Source organism: Coregonus lavaretus, assembly GCF_964263955.1.
Source record: "Coregonus lavaretus genome assembly, contig: HAP1_SCAFFOLD_1697, whole genome shotgun sequence".
NCBI lineage: Eukaryota > Metazoa > Chordata > Actinopteri > Salmoniformes > Salmonidae > Coregonus > Coregonus lavaretus.
In genome coordinates this window covers 81,248-93,020 of record NW_028165213.1, presented here as the reverse complement: position 1 = coordinate 93,020, position 11,773 = coordinate 81,248, and the positions used below count along the sequence as shown (strand labels likewise).

Sequence of the window (11,773 nt, the reverse complement as noted above, 5' to 3'; positions counted from 1 at the left end):
TAAATGTCAGTTGGCTTTTCATAGCCAAGCATTCAGAGGTCAAGACAGCAGGTGTGGTAGAGAGAGAGAGGGAGAGAGAGAGAGAGAGAGAGAGAGAGAGAGAGAGAGAGAGAGAGGGTCGAAACAGCAGGTTCAGGACAAGGTCGCACGTCTGGTGAACAGGTCAGAGTTCCATATCATTTACATTTACATTTACATTTACATCATTTAGCAGACGCTCTTATCCAGAGCGACTTACAAATGAAAACGTTGCGTTGCCTAATGAACACAACCCTGCTCTGAAGACTGAGGAAGGACATATCATATGCTTTGTGACCTCAGTGAGTTAAAGACTTCTGAGAAAGAGATTAAAGAAACTGATCAGTGAGCACATGAATCAACGCAACTCTGTGCAGCATGCATCGCTTGGGGTTACAGGAAATTAAGATGTGCCACACTGACTGCAAAACATCTTCAGACTGACTTAATTCACCTAGATGACGACTTGACTTCAGTCACTTCTTTGTTCCTCATTTTGTGATTTCTTTCTAACATGTTATATATATTTTTTAAACTTAAAGTCTATGTCAACACTAAACCAGTGGTCACAAAGAGACGGATAAACCATGTGATTCTATGTTTAGCGGAGATCTTCTGTGTATAAAGTGACGCGGGAGTGCAAAAAAGCATCTAACGACGCACTTGGCTGTTCTACAAGTGGTCTGAGGCAGGTGTTAGAATACGAGCATTTTCAAGTGCAACGTTAATAACGATGGTTTTGGGAAACAGCTCAGAGATTTAACAATGCTCCTACGAAGGTTCTAACGATGAACTTGGCCTTAAGATGCTTTTGGAAAACCGGACCCTGGACAAAAACATCTGCTAAATGACTAAAATATCAAATGTAAATGTTTTACATACAGATCTCATATTACTGTATTGAATTATTATTTTACAATATTTAAATATTGATGTCACAAGTGTATCATTTGTACAGTTCTTTATAAAAAATGTAGTTATTTGTTACATTTAACTTTGTAAAACCTAGCAGTACTACTTATTTCTCTGAGAGTGAGGCAGATATATAGCATTTTGCAAAAAAAACATTTGTCTCTCTGAAATGAAGCCATTATGTGATTGATTTTAATCACATGCCTGTCATTGAACAACACCATGCCATGATTAGCTAGTGAAAAAACAACCATTTATTTGATAATTTCTTTAAACAATAGAAGCTAATTTACGAACATTTCTGAAAATGGATATATAGCGTTTTGGAATGAAACTCTTGTTTCCCCATCTGAGCTCAGAGTAGATGAGAGACGTAATGTTTGTCTCTGTTGTGTTGAAGCCCAATCAAGCAGGAGAGACCAGCCTCCCCTGTACCCAGCTGTGTGTCCATGAAGAGTGACCGGTCTATGGAACATCCTATAGAGTTTAGAGAGGGAGACTTTTCTACTGAACAAAGGTAAGAAGAACTCATGGGTCATGGTCAGTGAGTTAAACAACACTGTCTCTAGTCATTTCTCCTCTCCCATTTTCCCATTTATTTTTGCTGTTTTCATAATCCATAGGCTAACCCTTTTTTCCATTTTCATAGTCCTGAAACAATATTAAACCAACACTACATTCCCTCTGTGTGTGTGTGTGTGTGTGTGTGTGTGTGTGTGTGTGTGTGTGTGTGTGTGTGTGTGTGTGTGTGTGTGTGTGTGTGTGTGTGTGTGTGTGTGTGTGTGTGTGTGTGTGTGTGTGTGTGTGTGTGTGTGTGTGTGTGTGTGTGTGTGTGTGTGTGTGTGTGTGTGTTGTGTGTGCACTCCCTGGATGTGGAAATGTAATCTCATGTCTTGTCCACAGAAACCAACAGGAGAGATCAGAGTCAGAGATTCTCAGTGGTCAGTCTTCCCAGAGTCATCAAACAGACCTGGCCTCCATATTCAGTGTATGTGGTCCTGTTATGTACATTTGTTTTTGTTTACCTCAAGTAAAGTTGATCTGTCAATCATTCATGAATGTGTTAATGAGAAAGCATTTTGTCTCTTGCTTAACTTATTGACTTTATTTATTTCAGTTGCTTGAAGAGAATATTATGACATTTGTGAAGAACGAGCTGAAGATGTTCAAGAGGATTCTTAGTCCAGAACTCCCAGAAGGCTTTGAGAGTCAGAAGCAGGATAAGGAAGTGGTGGATGCTGAAGATGAGAAGCAGGAGAGCAGTGCCAGAGAGGGGGCTCTGAAGATCACACTGCACGTCCTGAGAAAAATGAACCAGAAGGAGCTTGCTGACACACTGGAGAAAAGTAAGAGCTGTCTGCCTCATGTTGAATGCTGTTTTATAACATTTAAAAGCTGTAGCTAAAGTACAGCTAAAGTAGCTGTGTAACTCAATGATATTGTAGCAGCCTTAACACAACACCTAGTGACCTCATCAAGTAGCATCAGGGATGTGTTGTGGTGATTAATTTAGACAGAGAGAAGAGGAGAGACAGAGGAGAGAGAGAGAGAGAGAACATTATTAATGCCATCAATAATACCAATAATGATATAAATCAGTCACACCAGTGTGTAATGCATTATGAAAACATTTACACATTTATACAGACAAGAGAATAAATGATTATAATTTAAACTTTATAAGACAGTCTTACAATACTGTAGGCATTAAAACTGATGTAATATTAATATCCTCTGTGTTATTTCTAGATTCAGATGAGCTTGCTGTGATTTGCCAACGTGAACTCAAATCTAATCTAAAGAAGAAGTTTCAATGTGTATTTGAGGGGATCGCTAAACAAGGAAACCCAACACTTCTCAATAAGATCTACACAGAGCTCTACATCACAGAGGGTGGAACAGGAGAGGTCAATAATGAACATGAGCTGAGACAGATTGAGACAACAACCAGGAAACAAGCAAGACCAGAGACTGCAATCAAATGTAACGACATCTTCAAATCCTTAACTGGACAAGACAAACTTATCAGAACTGTGCTGACAAAGGGAGTCGCTGGCATTGGAAAAACAGTCTCTGTGCAGAAGTTCATTCTGGACTGGGCTGAAGGAAAAGCAAATCAGGATGTCCAATTTGTATTTTCATTCCCTTTTCGGGAGCTGAATTTGATGAAAGGTGAAAAACACACGTTGATTGAACTTCTCAATCACTTCTCAAAGGAAACCAAAGAATCAAGAATCTCCAACTACGACAAGTACAAAGTTCTGTTCATCTTTGATGGTCTGGATGAGTGCCGACTGCCCTTAGACTTCCAGAAGAACAAGATGTGTTTTGACGTCACAGAGTCAACCTCAGTGGATGTTCTGCTGACAAATCTCATCAATGGAAATCTGCTTCCCTCTGCTCTCCTCTGGATAACTACCCGACCTTCAGCAGCCAATAAGATCCCTTCAGTGTGTGTTGACCAGGTGGCAGAAGTACGAGGGTTCAATGACCCACAGAAGGAGGAGTACTTCAGGAAGAGATTCAGTGATGAGGACCTGGCCAGCAGAATCATCTCACACATAAAGACATCAAGGAGCCTCCACATCATGTGCCACATTCCAGTCTTCTGTTGGATTTCTGCAACAGTCCTTGAACACATGTTGAGTACAGACAAGACAGAAGAGATGCCAAAGACTCTGACTGAGATGTACTCACACCTTGTGGAGTTTCATACCAAACAGAATAATGAAAAGTATCTTGGGAAAGAAGAGACAGGTCCACACTGGAATAAAGAGAGCATTCTGTCACTGGGAAAACTGGCTTTTCAACAGCTTGTGAATGGCAATCTGATTTTCTATGAAGAAGACCTGAAAGAGGCTGGCATTGATGTCAATGAAGCCTCAGTGTACTCAGGATTGTGCACACAGCTCTTTAAAGAGGAACGTGGGCTGTACCAGGACAAGGTGTACTGCTTCATGCATCTGAGCATTCAGGAGTTTCTGGCTGCTGTATATGTGTTCCTCTCATTCATCAACAACAATGAGAATCTAATGGCCGAACCGCAAGTTACTAAAGTTACTGTCTACAAGAGTGCTGTGGATAAAGCCTTACAAAGTGAGACAGGAAACCTGGACCTTTTCCTCCGCTTCCTTCTGGGCCTCTCACTGGAGTCCAATCAGAAGCACTTACGAGGTCTACTGACAAAGACAAGAAGCAGCTCACAAAGCCATGAAGAAACAGTCATGTACATCAAGGAGAAGATCAGGGAGAATCCCTCTCCAGAGAGGTGCATCAATCTGTTCCACTGTCTGAATGAACTCAATGACCATTCTCTAGTGGAGGAGATCCAAAGCTACCTGAGATCAGGAAGTCTGTCAAAAGCCAAACTGTCACCTGCACAGTGGTCAGCTCTGGTCTTTGTGTTGCTGACTTCAGAAAAGGAGCTGGATGTGTTTGACCTGAAGAAATACTCCAGATCAGAGGAAGGTCTTCTGAGGCTGCTGCCAGTGGTCAAAGCCTCCAGAGCTGCTCTGTGAGTACATAAAATGACATTTAAGTACTAATCATCAGGAAGAAATATTCAGTTTAGAGAAATATATGTATTATAATATGTATATAATATATAGTATTACATTGAAAAACTTACTGAATCAGTGCATTGATGTTCACATTAGTATAACAATATGACCATACAATTCTAGGAGACGGAAGATGAATCTATATGTTGTTTGAGAGAATAAACAAAATGCATCTGCCATTGTCCTTCTACACTACTGGTGTTAAATTAACAGTGTGTTTGTGAAATCATGATGATCTCTCTGTCAGGCTGTCAGGCTGTGGAGTCACAGAGAAAGGCTGTGCTTCTCTGGTCTCAGCTCTGAAGTCAAACCCCTCACACCTGAGAGAGCTGGATCTGAGTAACAATGACCTGAAGGATTCAGGAGTGAAGCTGCTCTCTGCTGGACTGGGGAATCCCCACTGTAAACTGGAGACTCTGAGGTCAGTATTCCTGTAGTTGGTCAACAAGTGATAACTGTTCACCAGATCCACATGTGTTTACCAGGCACACATAGTCCACACCATATGTGTTTGGACAGTGAAGCTTACAGTTTTACATTTGGTGCTATGCTCCAGCATTTTGGATTTGAGATAGAATGTTTCATATTAGGCGACAGTACAGAATGTCACCTTTTATTTGAGGGTATTTTCATACATATCTGTGTTACTGTTTAGATATGAAAGCACTTTATGTGTCTAGTTCTTCCATTTGAAAAAGTCGTAATAATTTGGACATATTCACTTATATTGTATTAAAGTAGTCATAAGTTTAGTGTTTGGTCCCATATTCCTTACCCACAGTGATTACATCAAGCTTGTGATTCTACAAACTTGTTGAATGCATTTGCAGTTTGTCTTGGTTGTGTTTTAGATGATGTTTTTCCCAATAGAAACTGAATGGTGAATAATGTCCTGTCATTTTGGAGTCACTTCACTTGTATTGTCAGTAAGAATAGAAGATGTTTCTGAACACTTCTACATTCATGTGGATGCTACCATGATTATGAATAATCATGAATGAATCGTGAATGATGATGAATGAGAAAGTTACAGAGGAACAAGGATCATACCCCCTCTGTTATTGGTAATGGTGAGAGGTTAGCATTTTTTGTTGTAGCCTCTGTAACTTTCTCACTCATTATTATTCATGATTCATTCATGATTTTTATTAATCATGTCATCATCAGGATTAATTGAGTAGTGTTTAGAAATATGTTATCTACTCACTTAGACAGAAAATTACTCCAGTCATCATCCACCATTCAGTTACTATTGGACAAAACATAACCCAAAACACAACCAAAACAAACTGCAAATGCAACCAACGAGTTTGGGACCAAATACTAAACTTTTGGCTACTTTAATACACAATAAGTGAATTGGTCAGAATACGTTTGACCTCGTCAAATGGGGGACTAGATACATAAAGTGCTTTCATTTCTAAACGGTGAAACAGATATGTATTAAAATACCCTCAAATAAAAGGTGACATTATATACTGTCAACTCATATGAAACATTTGATCTCAAATCCAAAATGTTGGAGGACACATCAACATTTAAAATGTTAGCTTCACTGTCAAACTAGATATGGTGTGGACTGTATACTCAATACAATCTAAATCTGATACCTCACTGTCTGTCTTTTGACTGATACTGCTTTTTAAACTGGTCTGGTCAGTCTACTCAAATATTCGTACTATACATTTTACTCTCTACATGCAAATTATGATAATTTGTCATATCTAATAATTATACATTCATTCATTTATGAATATATATGTTAAGTTTCAGGACACTGATATATCTGAAAATGTAGAAAAAATATACTGCCACTATTTTCACCACCAAAGAATAGCAGTGTGGTTTTAATATGAATTGACTCTTTGCAGGCTGTCAGGCTGTCTAGTCACAGAGGAAGGCTGTGCTTCTCTGGTCTCAGCTCTGAAGTCAAACCCCTCACACCTGAGAGAGCTGGACCTGAGCTACAATCACCCAGGAGACTCAGGAGTCAGACTGCTCTCTGCTGGACTGGAGGATCCACACTGCAGACTGGAGAAACTCAAGTATGTAGAGGGTTTATGTCAATGTTCATATCAGACATGTTGGAGTTATCAGGCTAGTTAAGACAAACATTCTGACCACCACTTGGACTAAGTTATATAAAGACTGTGTGTGTGTGTGTGTGTGTGTGTGTGTGTGTATGTCTCCAGTATGAGCGTGTGTGTTTGTGTCCAGTGTGTTTGTGTGTGACCCACAGTGGACACACACACACACGATGGACACACACACAAACTGGACACAGACACACACACTGGACACACACACACACACACTCACTCACTTACACTGGACACACACACACACTCTTTACACACAAACACTAAACACACACACAAACAGACTGTACACACACACACACTGGACAAACACACACACACATACACACACACACTGGACACATACACACACACTGGACAAACACACACATACTGGACACACATACACACACTGGACACACACACACACACACTCACACACTGGACAAACACACACATGCTGGACACACACACACACTGGACACACACACACACACACACACACTGGACAAACACACACACACACAAACTGGACACACACACACACACTAGACACACACACACACACACTGGACACACACACACACACTTACACTGGACACACAAACACACACACACACACACACACACACACTCTTTACACACAAACACTAAACACACACACAAACAGACTCTACACACACACACACTGGACAAACACACACACACACACTCACACACTGGACAAACACACACATGATGGACACACACACACACACACACACTGGACACACACACACACTGGACAAACACACACACACTGGACACACACGCACACACACTTACACACTGGACCCACACACACACACACACACACACACACAGACACACACTGGCAAACACACACATACTGGACACACGCACTGGACACACTCACACACACTGGACACACACACACACACACTGGACACACGCACACACTGGCCACACAAACACACTTACACACTGGACACACACACACACACACACACTCACACTGGACAAACACACACACACTGGACACACACACACACACACACACACACACACACACACACACACACACACACACACACAGACACACACTGGCAAACACACACATACTGGACACACGCACTGGACACACTCACACACACTGGACACACACACACACTCACACTGGACACACACACACACACACACTGGACACACTCACACTGGACACACACAGACACACACTGGACACACACGGACACACACACACACACACACACACACAAACACACTGGACACACACGCACATTGGACAAACACACACACACTGGATACACACACACTGGACACACACACACACTGGACACACACACACACACTGGACACACGCACACACTGGACACACAAACACACTTACACACTGGACACACACACACACACACACACACACACTGGACACACACACACACTGGAAACACACACACACACACTGGACACACACGCACACACACTTACACACTGGACCCACACACACACACACACACACACACTGGCAAACACACACATACTGGACACACACACTGGACACACACAGACACACACTGGCCACACACACACACACACACACACGCACTGGACACACACGCACATTGGACAAACACACACACACTGGATACACACACACTGGACACACACACACACTGGACACACACACACACACACTGGACACACGCACACACTGGACACACAAACACACTTACACACTGGACACACACACACACACACACACACACACACTCACACTCACACTGGACACATACACACACTGTACACACACACACAATGGACACATACACAAAGGACACACACACACTTGACACACATGCACACACACACACACACACACTGGACACACACACACACACTGGCACAAAAGGGAAACACAGAGTTTTTCCAAAGAGTGGACACGCACACACACATTCACACTGGACACACACACACACACACACACACACACACTGGACACACACACACACTGGACCCACACACACACACACACACTGGACACACACACACACATATACACTGGACACACACACACACACACACAAACAATGTACACACACACATTGGACACACACACACTCACACTGGATACACACACAAAGGACGCACACACACACACACTCACACACTGGACACACACACACAGAGTGGACACACACACAAACACACACACACTTGGACAAAGTTATAAGCTGACTGTGTGTGTGTGTGTGTGTGTGTGTGTGTGTGTGTGTGTGTGTGTGTGTGTGTGTGTGTGTGTGTGTGTGTGTGTGTGTGAGTTCAGGTGTATCCCTCAATGACTGTCTGTTCTTCTGCTTACCGCTACAGTGTGGAACATGGTGGAGAGAACACAATGAAACCTGGACTTAGAAAATGTGAGTGTTGACTGCTGTGAAGAATATGACTAAGAATAAGTCTTAATTCAAGTGAAGTCAAAGTCAAAGACCACCATCATTACTTACTTGGTCATATTAAATATCAGCTGTAGTTCTACAGAAGCAGAAATCAGGGACACCAAAGTTTACAAAGAGTTGCTTTGACAATGTGTATGTGTGTGTGGCGTGTTCCTTTTACATTAGAAATGTGTGTGTGTGTGTGTGTTCAGGATGTGTGTGTGTGTTCAGGATATGTGTGTGTTCAGGATGTGTGTGTGTGTGTGTTCAGGATGTGTGGTCCTCTGTAGCTCAGCTGGTAGAGCACGGCGCTTGTAACGCCAAGGTAGTGGGTTCGATCCCCGGGACCACCCATACACAAAAATGTATGCACGCACGACTGTAAGTCGCTTTGGATAAAAGCGTCTGCTAAATGGCATATCATATTATTTATTATTATTATGTGTGTGTGTGTGTTACGAACCCCGTGGCTTTAAACGTCTAGGGGGATGGACATGAGACCCGTAACATAATTCATGCAAATTAGGATGATGACATTGAACAGTGAGAACGAAAAACTACACGACAACCATAAACTACCGTCAAACATAAAATGTTTATTTGTGAACACACGGTAAAGGTTTGGGAAAAAGGGCTGAGCAGGACCCAAGAAATGAAACAATAGTGTAAAACACCCCTAAACTGATCTTGCCTGCCTCAAGAACCGCTAAGCTACTGCTACTCATACAAAAATACAGTGGGTGGTCCGCTCAGGTCTAACTAGTGTTTATAGACAGTTCTTTCTATGGGTAATGTATGCCCAAGGGCAGCTTGCTTAACTTCCCCTTTTCCCAGAAACACACAAAGTTACCAAACAGAGTAACCAGCAACTTAGTGAGTACTCTAAACACAGGACACCACAGTATCCATACTCACATACAGAAAAGTAGTCTTAACAAAAGTACCAAACAGGGTAACCAGCAACTTAGTGAGTAACAATAAACAGGACACCACAGTGTCCATACTCACATACGGAAATAGTCTCTCTCTAACAACTGACTGGTTTTTATACAATGGGCTGTGTGATTGAAAAACCAGCAACAGGTGGTGCAATGCAGAGGAATGTCCACTGATTGGTCCACCTTAGCAATCAGCAACGACCCCCAATCAGGAACATAAAGGACACCTGTGAATAGGGCAGAAGGAGAGGAAAAACACAAAAACACACAGGATACCTGTATCCGTAACAGTGTGTAATTAATGGGAATAAGTATGTTTTATATTACCATACAGTATAACATATGATCATTCAACAAGTCTCAAGTTACCTTAACTTCTCCTTTTGATACCTAGAAACAACTACATTAAATGAACTAGTGAAAAGTGAGTTAACATTCTAATGTGAATGATGATGATTTCTAATATTGTGTCTGGTTTCATCCATCAGATGTCTGTGATCTCACACTGGACCCAAACACAGTAAACAGACTCCTCTCTCTGTCTGAGGAGAACAGAAAGGTGACACGTAGGAGAGAGGAGCAGCCGTATCCTGATCACCCAGAGAGATTTGAGGGCTGGGAACAGGTGCTGTGTAGAGAGGGTCTGACTGGGCGCTGTTACTGGGAGGTAGAGTGGAGTGGGAGTTGGGCTGTTATAGGAGTGGCATATAAAGGAATCAGCAGGAGAGGAAGGGGTTATGACTGTGGGATTGGATGGAATGACAAGTCCTGGAGTCTGATCTGCTCTGGCAACAGTTACTCTGCCTGTCACAATACTAAGTCCACTACCATAGACGTCCCCTCCTCCAGCTCCCACAGAGTAGGAGTGTATCTGGACTGGCCAGCCGGCACTCTGTCCTTCTACAGAGTCTCCTCTGACACACTGACCCACCTGAACACATTCCACTCCACATTCACTGAGCCCCTCTATCCAGGGTTTAGGGTTTGGGATTCCTCAGTAACTTTAACACAGTAGACACAATGTGTGTCCCTGTAAATAATAACCATGATAACACTGACACACACACACACACACACACACTGACACACTAGACACACACACACACACTGACACACTGGAGACACACACTGGACACACACACACACACACACTGGACACACACACACACACACACTAGACACACACACACACACACTAGACACACACACACACACACACTGGACACACACACACACACTGGACACACACACACACTGGACACACACACACACACACTGGACAAACACACACACACACACACACCGGACAAACACACACACTGGACAAACTCACACTGGACACACACACACACACATACACTGGACACACACACACACACACACACTGGACACACACAAACACACACACACACACACACTGGACACACACACTGGACACACACACACACTGGACACACACACTGGACACACACACACACACACACTGGACACACACACACACACACACACACTGGACACAAACACGCAGGACAAACACACACACTAGACACACACACACACTGAACACACATGCACACACACACACACACACACACTGGACACACACACACACACACTGGACACATACTGGACACACACACACACACTGGACACACACACACACACAGGACACACACACACACACACACACTGGACACACACACACTGGACACACACACACTGGACACACACACACACACACACGCATACACACTGGACAAACACACACACTGGACACACTCACACCGGACATACACACACACACACACTGGACACAC

The 11,773-nt window shown here is 42.9% G+C and overlaps 1 protein-coding gene across 1 annotated transcript; it reads left to right on the top strand.

The window, feature by feature from the left end:
• Positions 1 to 3,011: 3,011 nt before the first annotated feature.
• Positions 3,012 to 11,299, top strand: LOC311116142 (protein NLRC3-like). Its single transcript, XM_084191272.1, has 2 exons — positions 3,012 to 4,064; positions 10,426 to 11,299. The coding sequence occupies exons 1-2, from the start codon at positions 3,096 to 3,098 to the stop codon at positions 10,969 to 10,971; spliced, it is 1,515 nt and encodes a 504-aa protein (XP_084047398.1). The 5' UTR covers positions 3,012 to 3,095; the 3' UTR covers positions 10,972 to 11,299.
• The last annotated feature ends 474 nt before the right edge of the window (positions 11,300 to 11,773 follow it).